Here is a 21,603-nt window from a genome sequence, read left to right as displayed (position 1 = left end):
CGTGTGGTGAAATCGGAGTTGATAATGCACGGTGGTGCCAGAGAGTGGTGAGGAGGAGCAGAGCAAAATGGGTGTATCTCAAAAATTGAAATTGTACATCGTTCAATCATCTTATGTTAAATGTACAATATGTAACTTTGGCCACTTGGGTTCTCTCAATAAAACAAAAACAAAAGACCTCGTTTGATGACGTCATGAAGCAGCGTGGGATCATGGGAGTTGATGTCTTCACCACCATTGCCGATGAGAATCTACCTGAAGTGACCATAGATGAGGTAATGTCTGAAAGAATGAAAGTGGCCAATACAAAGAGTAGAAGGGTACAGCTGACTGGCTAACTGGCAGTTTGTTTTATCTTCATCATACAATGTTTGCCCCAGAAGTTACAGCAGAGACGGACAAAACCACAGATAAAGTGGTTAAACGTCCCATTACCTTGAAATGGCATAATTCTGGGTTTGGGTATGAACATCGTAAGAAACATTTGACATCATGTAATTACACAACAAAATATATGAAATAAAAGTCCAGTCGTTTTTTAAATTATAATTACTTACATTACTTTTAAAGTTGTAAAGATTTTAGATATAAGTTTTTAAAGATACTCCAAGAAATGACAACACAGTAAAAAAAAAATACAAACATAGACACTGGTGGATTATTTCAATTGTGGAAAGGGCTGAAGGATTTTGTTATAAGTCTTTGGTCATCGCTCTGTCACACTTATATAATATGTAGGATTTCAAAAGATAAATATTCACTCCCGCAGTATAACATCTGGTGTACACCATCAGAATTCTTCAAGAATTAATTTACTGATATGAGATGAACATTTATAGTCTGCACTTTTGCTCCTGTTATTAAAGGATGGTATTTCTTGTAATCCTGTTGCAAAAGGACATGTCTCTTTGTGCTCCCATCCAGGATAATCAAGTCATCCTCGTCCACATGCCTCCCCGTATCTCTCCTCCAGCGCCCTGACCTTTATCTTCAGCTAAATCTTATTTGCCTTCAGGACTTTATAGGGTTTTCCACTCATTCATAATCTATTTGCAGTGTCCTACAGACTTTTCATTGCTATGACATTTGACAAAAAACTTAATGGTAAGATATTTCAGTCCCTGTATTCATTTGCGGTCGACTTGGAGTGAATCTTTTTGGAGGCAGTGGGGAGATAGATTGTGAGCAGCTTTGCTCCAGGGACATTTCCCCATAGTTCAAGGAGATTACCTTTTTGGATGTGTGCTCCATTAGGCAGCTCCTCACATCATACAAATACTCTCCAGCAGAGGATAACAAACTTTTTTGCATTTGCTATTGTTTAACTGTAACTATGGACAATATAACAAACGGATGAAGCACCTTCAGTGTTTCCAGTTGGACTTTTTCTCTTTAAGTGAGAAACCCAAAACACGAAATACAGAATCCAAATCATTTAGGATAAAATCAGGATGTTGATTGTATATTCACTAGCATGGACCAAACCACAATGATGCATCGTTTAAATCTTTTGATGCTCGGCTGAGACGTTTGGCTTTTGCCTGACTGAGGGATGGCTGGAAGATAATTGGCTTTGAACAGGTCATCTTCCGATGAGGTAAGCTGATCTGAAATCCGGGATCCATCATCATTTTTGGACTTTTAAGTGTGAAGCTCGGTCTGCCTGTCTTCGAGAGATCTGAGGCTAACGGGGCAGGATGGGTTGACCAGGTATAAGAAGGGTTGATTGGTAATTAGAGGAGTGGTTGAGGCGTGGTCCTGCTCCCGAAGCTAAATTTAATGAGTAACTTCATTCAAATTAAACTTGCTGCCCAGCTGATGTTTTGCATATGAGTTTTGCCACTGGCCCTTGGAGAGACTATCGTTTTAACATAATGCAGCGTTCCCCTTTTTGGTTTGATCATGTGGCCTCCACAGACTCCTGGTTTTAGCATCATGGAGTCAGTCAGGGATAACATGAGACATAAGACATTGACAGCAATATTCCGACTTTTTAATTTATTCTGAAAAAAACATTATTTTGTGAGAATATTCCATTCATAATCTTGTTTACATGTTATAGAGCACAGTCTGATTATGACTCATAACAACATTAAGTCCCACAAACCCAGGGCATGTGTCATTAAACTCTGGGTAACTGCTTTATGTTGATTTCTTATTGAAAACTCTAATAGGACATCAACATACAGCAGTAAAATGTGATCAAGACGTATACCAGTCAACATAATGCGACTTAGGTCAGAAAACTCCACATGTCTTCAATCATTGCTTATTCTGAATATTCTTATTTTGGTTAGTTAATCACAAAATGATGTTTACATGAAAGTGTCGTATTCAGACTGGTGTTAATATCTGATTATTGGTGTCAACATGTCTACTGAGACGGACTGAATCTACAGAATAACTGTTTCCAAGATGCTTGGAACAACCTACCTGCCTGTACTTGTTTGGTGCACTTTGTATGCAGTTAATTGATCAGTAAAATCTATGACACTTGGAGTATCTTAAATGTTTGCACAGTGCTGTATGTACACATTCTGATCAGTCAACAGATCTTTTATCACTGTAACGTGATCATTTTATCCCAATGCAGTGTGGGAGAACTGATCTAGATATATAAGTGCTTCATAAACAGCAGTCGATGTTTGTCAGAAAGTCTCTCATTGTCTTCTCACACCTTGTGCATGCTCAGACATGCAGTAATATACAGGTGCAAAGTGACCAGCAGCATGTAAACCAACACGCGACACATTCCCATTGTAGAATACAGCGAGAGCAGAGTCTGAGCATTTGCTTGCTGCTGAAGGTCAAAACGTTAACCCGCGATATTAGTGTAGTGATTATTACCATTTCATTTGATGTACCTGTGGCACTGACTTCACTAATGATTCTACAGGATCACAAGGTTGAGGCAAGTTCTTGTGAATACCTGCAGATTTTTGTTGCTCTACACAAAATAAAGAAACCCATACCCTTCAAAAAACAAAAAAAACAAAAACAAGCAGAGATGTGTTGCTGTACCGCAATGTGAATAATAGGACGGTCTGTGTAGCCTGCAGTTGTGGTGGAAAGAGGAGGGGGGGGTATGGTGGTTGGAATCAGTGACATTCTTCAAGGCCAGTGTAAGATTAAAGAGCGGGGCTGTCGTGCCTCTGATCATATATTCACAAAAGATACCCTGTGAAGAACACATCTTTAAAGGGAGGCTGGCAGAAAACAAGACCACTACTTGTGAATATTTGTGGCAGCCCCATTATACATGTCATATAAATGGTCCATTACTGAGTAAGGAGATTACACCCCCGGAGAGATTTTTTAGTTGCCCTTCTCATTTTCTGTTTGCCCTCTTTTTCTCTTTTTTGGTGGCACAGTCCCGAGAGCGGCTGCAGCCTCCAGTGTCACAAGTTTGTCCTCTGTGATGTTTTATGTTTGGAAAAGTCATGGAACCATCTTTTTTTTTGATCATACCGAATCTGTCCAATATTATTACACTGTGGTGTTGGGTTGGAAGAAAAAAAAAAGATTCAGCCTTGGGCTTAACTTCCAACAAGCAGCGTTTATGCACAAATGAAAAATGTCAATAGTTCTTCCTTCCATAATATTACCTATTTCACTGGCACACAATACTGGCCTGTGCCTCATGAACATAAATCCAGCACGCGGGCGCGCACACGCACACGCACACACACGCACACACACGGTACAGTAAACTGAATTATGATTAATATAACTTTCATCCTGGGTTTGCTTCACTTGCTGTGGCCTTGGGTCCTTTAATAGTCATGGCACAGTGGAAAAATTTAATAGCTTGCTGTTCTGCATGTCCTTCAAATAAAATGTTTCCATAACGAATTCTCATTGGTATATATATATGTGTGTGTGTGTGTGTACATACGCCGCACCATAAGCCTTGCCCTTTTTGTGTCCTGCACTAGAGAGTTGATAAAAAAAGAAATCTGCTACATCACATGATTACAGTCCCTGCAAATGGCCGAGCTGCTGACAAGTATTAATACAATAATCAAGTGTTTCATGTTGCTTTAATTCAATTGTCTCTCTTAACATTTTGCGGCTGTGTCAATCAATGTGGCTGCCTTGTCTTTAAAGCAACAGAGGAGTTATCCATTTGGCTACCATTAAAACATCAATGTCTCATTTCTGCTAAATGGCAGAGGAAAGATAATCGGCATGTGTGCATGCATATTAATTAAATGATAATGAGATGATAAGCCCCCTCCTCTTTCTCTCTCTCTCTCTGCAGGTGTGGAGCCACTGATCAATTGGCAGTGGAATGGGCTAAAAATGTGCTTCTTTTATCCCACTACTGAAATTAAAAACCTATTTAGTGCCACGTTTTCCAACAAAGTGCTTTTCATTTATCTTCTCTAGCACATTATTCAATCACACTTTCCATTTGTATAATGGTAATATTTTCATGTAATTTCCCGCTGCCTCTGAGATGGGTATTTTTGATATACTTTGTGAAATGGCTATTTCATTCCAGCTCCATTCATTGGCTGGTAATAAACTTACAACCTATATTTCAGATTAAATGTCTTCGGCAAATGGAGCCAGAGTCCTCAGATGTATCCTAGCAATGTGCTATAGATCACTTCTGCTCCCTGGTGGCAGCAGAGGGGACTGCATGCAGTTTGCCAATGCCTCCTGGTGGCGAAGACTGGAAAGTGTTGGAACAGTTTTTTTTAAATCCCTGGCAGCATGTCATGATTTTTCTGTATAAAGCACTCACTTGTCTCTGACTGTCCAAATGAACATCAGTAACAGTCTTGTGATATGCAGAGCAATGCGATCCAGCCGGGGAGCTGAAAGGTACCCGCAGCTGAAAACATAAGCTGACTATCTTCAAGGCTCGCTGCTGTAGCCTGCAGCAGAATTGGAAGCGTTTGAAAGAGTGTGTTGTAACTATCAGCCCTGACCAGAGGTGTGAGCGCTTCAGAGGAGGAGGAGGAGGAGAATGATCAGGGAGAAACAAACAAAAGGTGATTCAGAAGTGATGCTGCAGGGGGCTGGCTGAGGATCTAAATGAAGGCGACACAGGTTCACACAGGAGCACGACACAGTTTAAAATAGTATATTTATCATAAAATATGTTCTACAGTATAAACACTAGAGTTACATTTTTTGTTTTTGTGTGTGTAGCTGGCCCAGATGACACAGAGGTGGACGGACAGTGGTGCAGCTTCTTCATCGCCTCCTCCTCCTCCTCCTCCTGCTGACAGGCCCTCCTTCACCCCAGACAGGCCAATCTGTACACACTGCAACACAGACACACACAGCCCATTTCAGTCACCACGCAGCCCATTTGTCATGTCAGATAGCCTCAGAGAGACGGAGCGGTCAACTTATAGAGGTGATTGTATCAAAGTGACCCCAATGCGATGGCCATAAATTGCACACTTTATAGGGGAGGTGCTGTATCCTCGTTTCATAGATGGAACTGAAAACAGAATGAGGGGAGCATAGTCAACAGACTGGAGTTTGAAAACTATCAAAGTTATTTTTCATATAGAAAAATCACCTTTGCACAGTCAGCGTGTTCTCATCGAGCAGCACATACCTGGAACACCACAGCTATAAACTCCTCCAATTCTATAAAACACTTATCAGTGACTTAAACATGTCGTCATCCCATCGTTGTATTTTATTCCATTTTTGTTTCGGTTAGTTTGCAAAATTCTATCTTCTTTATTTGTATTATTTTTCTCCTTCAAGGATTTTCCCAAAAAATTAAACAGAGACCTTTTAGCTTTTTTTTGGGATTGAAATTGCTTTTGGGATTTTAATAGATTCCTTTTGGCTTTGTCTTTTCTTAATGTTCCTGTACAGCACCTTCAGTCTACCTATATATGAAATATAACTGCCTTGCCTAATTGTGATTTTATTTAATCTCATTTATTTGGCCTGATAGGCCTGTCTTTATATTCCTATCTTTATATTATGCCTTTGTTTGTGTCTGTGCATGTACATCTGTATTCTTATACATATGTCTATTTGGCATTTGTATGATATTTTACCATCAGCTCACCAGGGGCCGCACATAAAAACTAGCCTGTGTGGCTAAATCTGAAACTTTTACATGTTGGACTCAAGAACACATGTTGATTAATGTGCATTGTCCCTTTCAGATAAATATACATTAACATTTCTTACTTTGAGTTTAGGATGAGATGTTGGTCACCTTCAGCTGGAACTCTGTTTTTTCATCTTTCTCTTTGTCTGCTGTTCCATTGGTTTCCTCCACGGACGCCTCCTTGGTGGACGTAGCTGTGTTCGGCCTCTCCTCTGGCTTTTCAGCAGGATCCACCACCACCTCCCCACGGCTTGTGTTGCAACCCATGATCAGGTAATTCCTCGGCTATATGAGCTGTGCAGCTGATGGGAGTCGGGAGGCGTTTAAAGCGTTAAAACACTGGTCCAAACCTTACAAACCCTGTTCGAGTGTTGTGGGCTCAGGTGCCTTTGTGCTCTATGGCAACCTTGAGACGTCCTTTTGAGGTTGGGCACCTGGCTGCCTGTTGGTTTTACTTTACGAGCCTTTGTCTCCCGGCCACATCACCTTGTGTAATTACCTCCTAAGCAACACGGGTTGAGAATTAACTCAGTAGAATGCCACAACATGGTTACTGATAAACACACCAGGGGATTGTGTGTCAATCACAGGGCAGCCATGGTTACCAAGTTTCTCACATTGGACGAGCAGGGAGTTCCTGCTCCTAGGAATTTATGAATTTGTATTTATTATTCAGGCAGCTCGAGTCAGAGCAGGTTCTGATTTACAGGCCTATATGTCACAACTGTTCAAGAGCATAGAAATGATATTGATATTAAAATTTACAGTCAAAACTATATCTCATGATGTTGTGTCCTTTGCTGATTGGTCCGTAGGTATTGCTGATCTACCAAGTAATAAACAAAGAAGTTCATATGAAGCTCATTAGCTTTTTAAAAAGAGAAGCCAGCAGAGTGAGGCTGAGTTTAAACCAGTTCCCCCAGAGAACTGTATGTAATATTAGGTTTCATAAAAAGTGGAATACAAGAAAATCCAAACCCTTTGTTGGAAACGTTTGTACGATCATTTTAATTTTATTAATTTTAAAAATTTGATAAAAACACTTCACAATTCTTACAGAATAAGACAAGACATATTCTCAAATAAATGTGTTTATATAATCCCTTTTCAATAACTTAACTTAAGTTTCACTATCGAGGACCACGCCCCAACAATATGTGATTAAAATGTTTGAATGGAAATTTGATATGTTGGATGTTGAGGAGAAATTTGGGGATGTTGAGTGAAGGGATGGAGGTGAAGATTTGTCTGATTGGCTGGTGTGGGAGGATGCACTGGTGACTGGGGTGAGGGAGAGAGGAAGAAGGGATGAGGGGAGGAAGATAGAGGTTTGAGGGTATGGATGAAGGGATGTGGGTAATGAAGAGATTAGGAAAGGGATGAGGGAAGGAGGATGAAGGAATGAATGAAGGAGGATGAAAGGATGAGGGAAGGAGGATGATGAGAGGAGGGTAGGGATGAGGGAAGAGGGAAGAGGGAGGAAGGGAAGAGCGATGATGGAAAGGAGGATGAGGGGAAAGGGTGGGTCAAAGAATCTGAGACAGAGTGTGATGGGTTGACTGGTATATGTAGACTTAACTAGGTAACTACACCTTAAACACACCTAGCTAACTAGCTAAGTTAACTAGTTGACCTAAGGTGACAGTTGGAGGAATGATATATATATTTAAAACTATATTTTCAGGAAACATCATTAGAAAATAAGAAAAAATGATTTTAAACGTTATTTGAGAGTTAACTACACTGAACACGGAGTCTTCATTTAATATTCAAGCAGGACACAGACACTGCTGAAACGTCATAAGTGAGGCAGACAAGCTTGTCCCACACTAACTGTGGCTTGAACTGCAAGTTCACACAACATGATGAGAGCAGATCAGTACCACCATCTTCCTCCACTGGCCAATGACAGCATGTTAAGTGCATTGGTCAAGGACACTTAAGTCGTTTTCAGACATGAACTCCGGAGAATGTCCGCTGCTCAATGGGGTCGGAACAGAGGCAGGAGATCATGTGTTTTTGTTTACAGCAAATCCACATCAGTGTTGGCTCCTATCACCAAAAGTACCTTGACACCTTCATCTGTGTCTTCTACGTGTTTGGCAACACTTGATCCTGAGATATTTGCATTATCCTTGTTTTTTGGCAGATTTTGGATCCAGCATGTTTTAGAAATATCATCAACGCTGCCACTCACTCGCGATGAATCCAACAGAGGATCTCCTGCTGTTTTTATTCCCACATGGGCTCATTTGGACATTCTCCTGAGTTTTTACTAGTGGCCTAGCAGGAGAAACTGCAGAGAAAGTCTGTCTCACTCGGACATTTGCGTTCTCACATACAACCCCTCCGGATAATTTCAGGAGATTATCTGGAGTTGAGTGCATGTCTGAAAGCAACAATAGGCAGCAATATTGGTGTCAAAAATATTGCAGAGAAACCAAATCTATGAGCTAACAAACTTTGCACAATGGTTTTCTTAACAGATCGGAAGACAATATTTGCTCTGTGCTTTCCCTCGGACACCTGATATTGTAGTTACAGTTTCAGAGATCGTGGCGCTGTGCTCCTCTTCCCTCTAGTGCAGGTTTGGCTTTGTAACCAGAGAAGGTCGGCCCAGTGTCCCTCTCGCGACACGAGCGTTCACCACGCTCCTCAGTCTCCTCTGCCAGGCTGACTGACCATCCAAACGGAGCCTTTTTGCCAAAGGGCTGTGGTCTCCTTCCTCCTCCTCCTCCAGCTTCACCGGATAGCGCCGCCTGGTGGGTGACCTGCCCATCTTGATCATGTTGTTGATCTCACGCAGACACTGTAAACAGGAAGGACATCCAAAGTCTAGATTGCACACATGCAGTTCAACTGATAACAACGACAAACAGCACATTGAACAGACCTCGGGGGGACTAGCGTTGAAGTAGTAGCACAGGCCGGTTGTACGAGGGGATGGGGTTTCAGGGTTGTATGGTGAAATGTAGACGGAGGGGCTGCTGAGCACCTGGTGTCTGCGAGGGGACGCTTTCCACGGTTGAGGATATGGAGACAGAGGAGGAGTGTCACCCTGCATAAAAGTTCCACAGCATGTGTTAAATCCAGTCTTGTAAGAGATGAGGTATTACAGTATATTAATACATTTGACATCTCCATGAATTTGCTTTTTGTGGCCTCGCTCTTTTACCTCCTCCAAAAGTGCAGACACTCGAAATGGTCCACTTACCCCAGAGGTCGGAGCAAACTGCTCGGCAAAGTGCTGCATGTTGGTCATGTAGACCTGGTTGTAAAAGTCGATAAGATTGCCCCTCCGCTCCTGAGAGGCTCCTGGATAATGTGTCGATGGCGTGTTAGGAGTCACCATTGTGTCATAATCCTCTTGTTTTCCTGTGGCTGGGAAAGAGGAAGTGCTTCATATGGACAAACAGATCATATTTATATCACTGCAACAGCTCCTCTGCAGTCTCTGTGCTCGGTTTATATTAAATGATCGTAATTTGATTATAATAATATATTGAAATCAATTAAAAATCCTTCAGTGACTAAAATGCTAAACAAACCACAATTCTATGTATAGTTTGTATATTATGTACGATAATCTAAATACTGCATGTTGACGTGTATTTGTGAGTCTGACAGCACTGTACCATACTGTGTGATTTATCACACATGACCACCTTGCAGATTTATATGTCTAATGAAGGGCACGCTGTTACTTCCTCATACAGATGAGTGGCATTTATATTTACTCAATGGTTTCTTACTGCTGGGAGGGTTGTCCATGTTACGTCCTGAAATCAGCACATTGCTACAGACCTGAGGACAGAAACCACCTGTTCAAGAATATTGAACCAATGTTGCCAGAACACACAATGCAGATATAAAACCTCAAATACACCTGACAGATTAATGACCTTCTGTAAAACCCACTGCAAAGTGCAGCCCAGCTTCTTTGGGTTTTGTCTTGTGTTGCTTTAACAAGATGTCATGATACCTTTCATATCTCATGTAAAGCACTTTGATTTGCTTTGCAGTCGAAATGTGCGATACAAATAAAGTTGCCTTGCCTTGCTCCCTATAACATGGGAGCTGGTTGTTTAAACGGCTAATGCACTTGTGTCCATCTGAGGGCGTATTTCTCTGACTATCAATATAGTAACATGCACCTACGATGGGTGTACGACACGTGTATACTCTGCTTGTTACAGACAGAGGTGTGCAAAGTGAAGGTGTTTCCTGCATTGTCTCTGACTACCAGGAAAATCTGCCACTATAAAAGCAATCGACCGATGTGCAAGCACACCTGACTATGTACAAAATACACCCATAATTAATTATGCGACTAAGTACAATCCCTCTAAACCATTTGCCTTTTTCCATGAAACTAGAAAAAGTGGATCTGGACATGCTATAAGCCAGAACTTGCACCATGTGCTCAGACCGTTAATGTAGTTAAAGTTGTGACATGAGACTCAATTTTAAACTTATTTACAATTCAATTTTATATGTTAATCATTCAAAGCTGATCCAGAAAAAAGACGTACACCCCTCCTGGCGTGTGGCTGCGACTTGTAGCACTTCATTATGTGTTTGAAGGGTATCTCCACCTTGGTGATCTGTAAAAACAATGCAAATTAAAAAGTTAATTACTGATCATGTCTGTTATTTATGTATGTCATATTGAATACATTATATTGTTAACAGACCAGTGAGTCTGTGAGTGATTTCTTAAAGATGCCTTTTAACACCCACTGATAAAATGTTAACGTTTAATGATATAAAGTCTTTTTCCCCCTGTGCTGCTTGTTCTGACAACTTAGCTGCACTGTCAATTAAAAAATGTAGAATAAAATGTATTACATTAACATGTCTGTGTTTTTTTCAACCCAATTTCCCAAAATCATTTGCAACAATAGAGAGACATTTAAATAAATAATATTCAGAGGTAGAATGTGATTTATTTAAACTTATACAGACTATTTAATTTTGTATTTAGTCGGACATCGGATGGAAATATTTTTAAACACGAAGATGCATCGCTCCATGTAATGGTCTCTTCTCATCATCCTGCCGCTCTGCACTGTGCTTTCATTATTACTTGCCTGCTGAGCAAAGCACAGACGACATATATTAGCTATAATCAATCGTGTATTTTATGACCATTCTCTCATTTTCTCACACCGGGTAAGTGAGAGGCGTGAGTTTACTCTGAGGGCTGGTTTCACAGAGAGGTGTAGAGTAATTGACTACAGAGGAGGGAGAGAGAGAGAGAGAGAGAGAGAGAGAGAGAGAGAGAGAGAGAGAGAGAGAGACATCTTCTGAGCCATGTATGAAACTTGTTTTCGTTTTGTCATCATATCGGTGATGAAGAATATTTACTTAATGTTATGATCATTTATTTCTGTATAACATCATTAGTACAACAGTGCTGTGTGGTGCTTTGAGAACAACAACCTTTAAAAACCTGTGTGTAATAATACTGGTGGGACTGGAATGAGATACACCAAACTGTAGCATTTATTAGACGTTCAAGATGCTGTGAGAGTATAAGAGTAGAAAAGAGTAGAAAAGCAATCATCAAATGAATTTAACCAGGTTAAATTATTGAGGTCATATCGTGATGCGATCTATGTCAATTTATTGTTGAACCTTGAAGAAAGCCTCATTGCCTGTAACTTTCTATTTTATGCTACGTATATCTTAAAGCCTATGCGCTGGCGACATCTAGTGGCATCTAATCAGTTCATCCTTAAAGGCATAGTGAACCAAAAAATGAAAATTCACTCATTATCTACTCACCACTATGCTGGTGGGGTGGGTGTCCACTACCGGAAGTAGCGGTAACCAAGGGCCATCAGTTTACCAGACCAATTAAAGGTCATTATAAATTCTCTCAGATATGTCCCAGCTCACCCTAGCTATGATGTAGACAGCACACATGAGCGATTGGTCCAGGTGACAGTCGACCATGAGGTGGGAGCAGTGGACCAGAGAGTGCTCGAAGCACGTCCAGATCTTCAGCCGCAGCTCGTCAGAAACGTCCAGTGTGGAACACAGCTCCCTCAGACGCCTGCTCATCAAACTGTACACCTGAGACAGAACAGGACTGCACTAAATACACAGCAAGCTGCTATTTGAATCACTGAATAGGATTGTGCACACTAGGAGACGGCTGCAGTGTGGTGGGTCAGCTGACCTTACGAGCAAACAGATGGAGGGGGCTGCTCCTCTGAGGCCTGGTCACAGCTGATGGGAGAAACGTTAGCTCGCAACTGACCAACTGACGTCCAAAAACACAACTGACCAGTCAATCCATAACGAGAATACTGTGAGCGCTTTGCAAGTGAGGTGTTTTTCAAGACATGTGTTGATGTGTGTTAAAGCTGGGGTTGGTAATCCTGGTTATCCATTCCGACCAAATGAAATGATTGGTCGGGTTTATTACAATCCTGCGTGGGCCACAGACACCGACTTTTTTTCTTTTTTTTCAGACAACTTTATTTATTGATGGCTATCGGGATGTGAAGAGAATTTTAACAAATAACAACTTACCTTAGAATATAAGTAAATATAGAATTATAATAAGTGTTTATACCTGCTGGTTTTGTGTCAGGCTGTAGCTCTGTTCTCTTTGGATCTTCAAGCTGTGCAGGATGCATCACCTGCATATGACAAAAAGCCGTTATTTAGGTCATGTATGTGCTTCTCATGTTTTCATTAACGATTCATCACACACTCATTCCATCATATTTCTAATTTAATCTTGCTCAGAAATCGACGCCCCCTTGAGAGAACTTTGAGTACGAAATGTGACACAGCCCCATGCTGCCTTATGAAGAGGTTTTGTGTTTTTATTGCCGACCTGTTGGCAGGTAAGAAGCTGGCCCCTGTTGGCTCGGATTTCTTCCCACAGCGATGAGTTCCTGGTCCAGGCCAAGCTCTCCAGAACATTCTCCTCCACCTGGGAGAGGTGTCTGACGACAGCATGAGGCAGCCCTGCTTCAGCCCGCAGCACCAGCTCAATCACCTGTCGGGCAGGGACACAGTGGTCAAAGTAGAAGGTGGCAGAGCTGTCACTTGTTTTTGTCACTGACTCAAATCCCACAGTTTCAGTCCGGGAGGCAGACATCCGCTCTATGTTTAAATGTTGGCTTCTTTTTTGATAAGGTTTATAGTTAGAGCTGGTTCAGGTCTTGGACCAGCTCTTAGTCATGCTGCTATAGGTCTAGATCACCAGGGGACACATGGAGCTTCTCTGTCCTCCTCTTCTTCTTAAGATTACTTATTTATACAATATGCCTCCACACATATTCTACCATTATTATATATACCTCTAACTGTCATTGCTGCTCCCTTCATCTCTGTCAGATATTTGCTTTTGTATAAATACTTTAATCATTGGCCACTTTATAATGCATTCACGTGTATTGCATCTGATACATATATGTACATACACACAAATGTTCTGCATCATCTCACAAAAGATCCATTCTCTAATATAGATGAAGGGAATATTTGTTACTTTAATTTACTCAATCAAGTTCCCCCCCTAAAAAAACAAAATGTCTCTTATTATTATTAGATCTGCTTTACATCATAAATGTTATCATTCTACATGTCTTTATATTTTTCTTAAAGATTTCAGATTTATTCATTGAGAAATTCACAAAAAAAATTTGAAATCTCAAAATATTAAAGACAGTGATAAAAAGAAATCCAGATCGCCACTAGATTAAATGGCCTCTTCCCTGACACATGACACTTCCTTCAAGTTTCATGGTGATCCATCCAGTAGATCTTATGGAATCGCTCTAACTGACAAACAAACACACACCTCCTTGGCGAGGTAAAGGGACATGTACTCTCTAAACATGTGCTCGACGACAGGTAAACCCACCCTCCAGAAGTGGTACGACTTCATCGTTAGGATCTGAAGGAGCTGGGGCAGATCACATGGTAGATGGTTTGAGCAAATGGAAATCTGCAGACAACAGGCCACCAGGCAGCGCTGCACAAGATCTGCCTCCAAGATGCCCTGCGACACATGCACAGTGTTTGCCTTTAAAACAAAAACAGAATAATAATGATGCAGATCAAAACTTTTATTTTAAGATGAGAATATGTTATGTGACCAGAGGTGGGAAAGTATATTGTTGTTGTTCTGTAGATTTTTCAGGTATCTGTACTTTACTTGAGGATTTCTTTTTACTTTTACCGCTACATTTTAACACATTTTCAAAACAAGCTCTTTACTTCCATTTAATGCATTTGAGGGGAATTCGTTTTTTGAATTGTGCATCATCGAGCTCCGCTTTAACAACATTGATACAGTTTTCAACATAAATGAACGCAGCAATAACACAGAAGAGACTTAGTTGGATATCTATCAGTGCATATCATGCATGACATAGGTAACACAGTGTTAAAGACGTTTATCAAGACGAAACAGACAAGAGAGGGAGAATAAACTGTGAAGAAGAGGTGCGGCACACACGTCCGTGACAAGATGGAAGAAAGTGAAGAATCAGTCAACGTCATTGACAACGTCGACAACGAAGCAGAGAAACAAACATTCTCCATCCGACATGAGTCTCAGTTTGCTTTGCACAGATGCACATGACAGGAACGACCTTCAGAGGGGAACATTTTACTTTAATCCTTATAAGATAAGATAAACTTCAATGATCCCAAATCCTACAGGATAAAATAAAATAAAATAAAATAGCCAATGAGATAAAATAATAAAGTTAATTAAATAATAATTACAAAGAATATGCACATAAAATGCAATTTTCCCATTAGATGGAAATATTAGCTGAGAAATGTACTCGAGTAAAGTGCAATGATACAGTATGATTGTATGAGGATGTAAACTGTATTTGTTCCTTAGGTATAAGGGTATATTGAAATAGATGTATGTGCATATATAGACTGGATATAGGAAAAACATGTATTTTACATTTTAAATAGTGTTGTAGAGTGTAAGAGCAGTTGGAAGCGTTCCTTCTTACTCTCACGTACTTGAGTAAAGAGGTTGAATCAGTCCCTATTAAATCATTTTTAACACGAGTATCTGCACTTCTCTGTATGTGACACACACACGGTTCATAAAGGGGCAACAACACCCCTAAAAAAGACAGCAGTTCCACATGTGGCCACAGGAGGGGGGTAAACTCACAGACACGTCGCTGACGCCCAGTCTTCTCCTCTCCTGCCTGACCAGGTTCTCCAGGATCCTGTAATACCAGAACTCTGCCTGGTGGCAGCACCTCGCTGCCAGCTCTGCCAACAGTATCACAGGGATTAGATGTGACAGCAACAAGATCTTTATTCCACAGATTAACACCTATCATTAAAAAACCCTCTCATCATGGAGGGATTAACTGGTAGAGGTTGCTCGCAGACATGCTTTTGCTTCTGAGAGAACAAATGAATATTCTGAAGAATAATAATTATAAATTATTTTTAAAAATCATAAAAATCTTTTTGTCCTCAAGTAATATTGAACACAATCCGTCATCGTGCATTTATCCCCAACATTTAATTACTATCCCCTGGTCCCATTGTTAAATCACTGAATATGTACTGTAAGTATACCTTTGGTCCTCTCATTACCTGAACGGTCCCCCTGCTGGAGCAGAAACGTCTGCAGCATGCGCCTCAGTCTCGCTTTGACTGCCTCGGCTGGATCTCTGGAGCAGGTCCTGAATCAGAGGAATCATAGCAGGGACGGGAGAAGTAAATAAAGGAAGGAGAAGTAGATAAAAAGCCACACGACTGCACAGAAACCTCCTCAAATAACACAGACATGTACTGAACCAGGCCCGGAGCTAGGCTGCTCAGATTTTCGGGGCAATTAGAAATTTGGGGTGGGCAGCTTTTCACACAGTGGACTTAGTGTTGAAAGTGTGTGTGTGTGTGTGTGTTTGAGTTTTAAAGAACGCGTCACAATAGGAAATTCAACAAACCCGTGCTATAAAAATAATAATAACAATAATAATATTAATAATAAGTCTTTTTTAAACGTGCCACGCACAGACTAGGGCCACCTTCAATTGTTTATGCCTGCGTGGAAGCACACATGCAGGTGATAAGTTCCAGTAAGGAAGCTGTGAACGGATGACACTGCAATTAAACACAACAAAAGGATTATTTTTTATGATACATACATGATTCATTTGAAATATGTTAAAAAACCAGTTCAACAACCTGGTTTGTTTTAGTAAATGAACAAACTGTAAACACCAGGAGACTTTGGCTTGGTTGTCCTCTGTGTAGTGTTTTGTTTTTTTGAGAGCACCTGAAGGCAGCACCAAAAACAACATATATTTAGCCCCGAAGACCTGAGTGTGATCGATCCGTCCTTTTTATTAACATCTATATCAAAGCAAATATCCAAGTCAGTTTCTCCGGACATTTCCCGGAACTCTTTCTGCCTTGTGAAATGTCCGGATAAGGTCAGAGTGAGCCCATGTGAGAATACAGCAGGATATTGTCTGGAGTGAGTGGAAGCATTGATCGTGTGTCCAATACACTACAGATATAATACATCAATATAATAATAAGATATCAGGTGTAAAAGAGGAGCCACACACGGAGAAGACGCCAACAAAGATGTCAACTTGGAAAGACAACGAGATTAGAGAGCTTTTGTTGGAATTCATAGTTTACTTCCTGCCTCCTGCATGCTGCTCCTGTTGTAGTAAAAAATCTGGCCCAGAGAATATCCCACTGCATTCTTCATTGTGAAAGACAAACTCCGACTGGACCCATTTGTCCGGACATTTTCCAGAGTTCATGTCTGAAAACGACTGTAGGGAAACGGACTTCTGTCTTTGTACCCGTTACCAGTAAACCACCAGTAACACTCAGTAGCTGTTGTTATTTATTATGTGTCAAAACCTAACATGCATGTAGGAGTTAGGTGGAGTAATATCACACTAACACAAAAGAGACAGTGTCTTCAAGACAAAGTGACTGGTGCCCAGTACTCTAACTATGTGTTATAAAATGTGTGAGTCACTAAGACAACACAAACACAAAGTGTCCACAGAGTGAGTAATACAGTGAGATGCAGCACTAACCTAAACATAGACATCAGGTGATCACTGGGGCCAAACCATTGTAGGTTGCCCCGAGGCTCGGTTGCCATGGTGACCCTCACACTCTCACAGGGCGAGAGCCAGAGCCGGATGGAGCGGCTGCACAAAAGAAAACACAGAGAGACAATTAGGTTACAAGAAAAAAATATATGTTTTTCCAAACTTTTTGAAAAAGAGAAATAAACAGATAAGAGGTAAAAAAAAAAAAGTGCTATATTTTCTTTTCTTTTTTCAGTCTTAATCAACTTAATAAAAATAAACTAGGCCGAATGAAAACAGTCACATATGCATTTATATAAAGCACGAGTGTCTTTGTAGAAACTGTGACAAACCCTCAGACTGTAAAAAGTCATGAACGTGGTGATTGTGTAACTTTACTCCTGGTTTCCTAAAGAACCTCAGAGAAAGAATCATTTGATTTTATTATTACTTCAGGTAATACACTCATTGATACGACTCTCATTTTTAAGAACATGTGCAACAGTATTCTAGATGCCAGACAACATGCACGTCTGTAAAGCAACTAGAATAACTGTGTGTAGTCTCCTGTGTGCACAGTGCACGTTCCAGTAAAGACAAACCAACGGCATTAAAAGGCAAACCAGATCATTTCAGGTTGAACTGACTCAACTATGCTCTTCTTCCTTTTAAGGGAATGAGTTTTTATCTCAGAGCCTCAGAGGTCATGTGTCATCTCCAACACTTTTTACGTCGTCATAGGCCTGAAGCCCATTTTCTAACCCTCGATCTACACTATATCAGTGTGTGTGCGTGCGTGCGTGCGAGCGTGCGTGCGTGCGTGCGGCCTACACAGAAAGGAGACTCTGTTCCTCTAATCATTCTCACATGTGGCGTTTATTATCCAGTATAACTGTCCTCACTGAGTCAGACAGACCTCAGTCCAGTGTCTGCATGACACAGGAGGGCGAGGAGGACTGAACACTGATTGTGTGTTTACATTCATTTTCATATTAGGCCACTGATCCTGATCATGTGGGGTTTGTACGTCTGTAAAATCAAATCATTGCAGAGATACAGAGCGACATCGTGTCAATCTGATATTTTCTCTTCATGGACACAGTCTGACTCCATCACTTGCTCAGACTTAAAAACTTAATTTTGTGGAGGGGCCCGACGTGACCCCAGGAGGAACCCCGGATCAAATCCAGGAATGTTTTTTAATCATTTTCCAAAACATTGTGCGATATTCAACATTTTCCTGGGTTTCTCCGAGAATAATTCAATACACATGTAGACATGTTTCAGGGACTGATATTTATGAGTGTGTGCAATTCGTTGCCGATCCAAATAAAATCTGGAAGTCGTGAATTTAAATGTGGTTTCAGGAGAGGACTTGTGGGCCTTGGTGGAGGTATGTGGGTGCCACTCCACTTCCAAATAAAGTCATCTGCCTGCCAGTCACATTCTCCCTTTCTCTCACACAGTCTGTACTACAAAACACTTTGGGAACCATTTTTTTTGTTTCCATGGAAATCTTGCATGTCATCAGAGCTGCAACAGTCACTGATGACACACGTGTTGCATTCGAAACTCTCAGTATAAATAAAGGCTTATTACTGATTCTGATTATTTCATTTATTAACGGATGAATCATTTGATTTATTTGAAGTCAGTAATTAGTCAATATAAATTTAAAATTGGTCTGAAACCCAAGGGTGACGTCTTCAAATGTCTCGTTTTCTCTGACCTATAACCTGAAAACTAAATAGCAAGAAGGTTGCTGGTTCAAATCACAGTTTCCCAGGGTCTCTGTGTTTGCAGCTTGCATGTTTGCATGACATGCAGATTAGTTGGAGACTAATTTGACTATAGTGAATGTGAATCGTTGTTTGCTTAAGTTAAAATCCTCATAGACAAACAGGTACCAGGAACTGTTTGGTATTTTTTCTGTCTCAAACGATTCAACAGTCATCAAAGCAGTTAACAATTACTTTTGGTTCATCAACTGATTGATTAGTTGAATCATTTCTGGCGTTTCAGTTCTGACATTTGTTTTATTTGCTCAGGCAAAATGGAGGTTTAATCCGACATGTATCCTGAAGCCTCAAGATAAGGTTCTTTTTTTAATCTAGTATTGATTTAGATGACGATATCTATTGATAATTACTGCAGCTCATTTATTTACTTCCCCTCATCTCTCCATTACATCTCATCATTATGGGCTGAAATGAGCTTTTTCAGACAGATTTATTAACAAGCTTCTAAAATAAGAAGACAAACTGGCACATTTAGAAACTTGAATAATACAGTTTATATATTTTAGACTTAATCCACTATTGTAAATTCTGTTACTGTAATTTTTGAGCAAACTGGCACAAGAATTTCCTTCGGGATTAATAAAGTCTAATTTATATTATCTTAAAGCCCATTTTCTGACTTACTTCCAGCTGCAGGTGTGAGACTAGAGAGTTCACTGTGTGGCCACCTACAGCTGTAGACCAGGAAGTGCATGTGGAAGTATCAGGTTACACACCGCTCCTCATACACATGAATCATCCCTGTGGCCTGTTGTTTTGAGCGTGAAGTGCCAGGCCCTGCTCATGCACTAAAAAAATACCCAGAATTTGTATCCTCCTTTCACATTAGATCAAGGATGTTGCTGCTACAAAGAAGAACCAGATAATAGAGAACACAGGGAAGGAAATAAACCAGACTATTTCCTAACTTACTCACCCAAATCTGTGGCGCTTCATTGTGTTATTGTCTTTAATGTCATAGGTAACACAAACAAACAATGCATTATATGGAAGGACACAGCTCTGTTTAAACAGCGCCGACCATCTAACAATAAAATCCATAATCCAAGAGAAACTGCTGCACATGTTGTATATTACAAATTGCACAATTACACAACTTTTCTCTTTATATTGCACAATTAGAAAAACAGACTTTGTATTTCTCTTGCGCTGCTACTTCCTTCTGCTGCTGGGTGAACTTTGAACTTCCTCTACGGTGGTACAATAATGGTGTATCTTATTTTATCATCCAACTTTACATATTTGTTTGGTGTTTTTGTTCAGCTGCAAACTTGGTAAACAATGACAGATCATGAGACGTAATGAATAATGTAAAATCTGTGGCCTGTTTATTTGGGTCACAACCAGTTCCTGTTTCCTCCTGTTGCCTTCACTGACACATGGTACATTTAACTCTGGCTTTGCTTTCACTTTTCCCACACGTGGTAAACATCCATGAGGCTCATTTTGTTTCTGATCATCAATAGAAGTGTATCAGAGCCCGGTTACAGCAGAGATTCAGTTATTGAAAGAGTGTCCTGCAGCTTTTAAAGTTAGACCTCATACAGAGTGATGTCAGTGTTTGGTTTCAAACTGTCAGCTGACGTTTCAGATCATCTGTCTGGCATTTATCATTTGATCAACAGCTGACTTACCAGGTTACGGTGAGGGTCCAGGAGTCAGAATGAGGGTCTTCTCTGTGTGTGTGTCTGGCTGGGAGCAGTCAGTGGAGAGTGAAGCATGGTTCAGAGCTGACAGCCTGCTGCTGCTCTGCAGGCTGAGGAAGTTCAGCCCACTGGCCTCTGTCAGCAGACAAGTCCAAACTTGTCATCTGTGTGTGGTTGCTATGATCAGCACTAGGCAGCTCTGCTGGTCCCCCAGCGACACCAAGAGGAGGTGTGGAGGAAACCTTTTTAACCCTTTGTTTGAACTTTCCCCACTCAATCTAGTTCTTATAGTAGACATATAAAAGGAAAACAAGTGGTTTGATAACCATGTATGGGATTTATAATAGAACATAGTCCTAAACAGTAGAAAATCAAGATTTGTGTATTATTCCCTGAAAAGTTAACAAAAATGTTGCAATGTAAGAGAAAGTAAAAAAAAATTCTTGGAACTGCACTTTAATCCTAATCTGAACTAAAATGTGAGGAGCTCCTCCCGGGCCCGGACCACATCCCTCCATCAAGTTTGGAGGAAATTGGTTCCGTGTTTTTTGTGTAACAACATGTAAACCAACAAACAACTTCTGCCAAGGCCCAACAGACCCCAAAATAAACCATATTAAAATTAATTTGGATCTGCACCAAATTACACAGACTCACATATATCAGTCCCCTACATGTCTGATTGTTTCATCAAGATCCATGCATTATTCTCTGGGAAATAAATCTAATTTATGAAAAACACTCACAATGTTAAAGAAAGTGAAAAAAGATTCCTGAGACAAAATTTCATGCACAATCCTGCTCACAAACAAACACACAGATGAAAACATAACCTTTTTGGCAGAGTTAATTAACCACTGATGTGACTCTACAGTCATTTAAGATTTAGTTTATCTAGAATATAGTTTATTTGTGAAGAAAATTAATGTATTGTCTCATTACCAGGGTTATAATTTGCACTTTTTATACTATCTATTAATATTAATGCTGTTTTCAAA

The 21,603-nt window shown here is 40.4% G+C and overlaps 1 protein-coding gene across 5 annotated transcripts; it reads right to left on the bottom strand.

Moving 5' to 3' along the window:
• Positions 1-7,071: 7,071 nt before the first annotated feature.
• LOC118106310 (retinoblastoma-like protein 2) lies at positions 7,072-21,028 on the bottom strand. Of its 5 annotated transcripts, none has more exons than XM_035154744.1 (14): positions 20,594-21,028; positions 17,164-17,280; positions 15,677-15,783; positions 15,258-15,361; positions 13,977-14,138; positions 12,942-13,106; positions 12,675-12,741; positions 12,276-12,325; positions 11,993-12,169; positions 10,624-10,695; positions 9,829-9,895; positions 9,306-9,472; positions 8,985-9,149; positions 7,072-8,900 (listed from the first exon to the last, which is right to left on the bottom strand). In XM_035154744.1, the coding sequence occupies exons 2-14, from the start codon at positions 17,229-17,231 to the stop codon at positions 8,670-8,672; spliced, it is 1,602 nt and encodes a 533-aa protein (XP_035010635.1). In that variant the 5' UTR covers positions 17,232-17,280; positions 20,594-21,028; the 3' UTR covers positions 7,072-8,669. The 5 variants fall into 5 exon arrangements, with proteins under 5 accessions (XP_035010635.1, XP_035010658.1, XP_035010643.1 ...); XM_035154767.1 differs by having other exon boundaries at positions 13,977-14,114; positions 20,594-21,026; XM_035154752.1 differs by having other exon boundaries at positions 9,844-9,895; positions 20,594-21,025.
• Between the last annotated feature and the right edge of the window lie 575 nt (positions 21,029-21,603).

The sequence above is a fragment of the Hippoglossus stenolepis genome, chromosome 1 (assembly GCF_022539355.2).
Source record: "Hippoglossus stenolepis isolate QCI-W04-F060 chromosome 1, HSTE1.2, whole genome shotgun sequence".
Taxonomy (NCBI): Eukaryota; Metazoa; Chordata; class Actinopteri; order Pleuronectiformes; family Pleuronectidae; genus Hippoglossus; species Hippoglossus stenolepis.
This window is presented reverse-complemented; position numbering and strand designations above follow the sequence as displayed.

Bases quoted from the DNA above. Each gene is read 5' to 3' on its own strand.
- LOC118106310 (XM_035154744.1), bottom strand. From the start codon at position 17,231: ATGGCAACCGAGCCTCGGGGCAACCTACAATGGTTTGGCCCCAGTGAT. The intron at 15,362-15,676 runs GTATACTTACAG...TACTGTTGGCAG, and splicing joins AGGTAATGAGAGGACCAAAG to AGCTGGCAGCGAGGTGCTGC. The intron at 13,107-13,976 runs GTGGGTTTACCT...CCTGCCCGACAG, and splicing joins AGTCGTACCACTTCTGGAGG to GTGATTGAGCTGGTGCTGCG.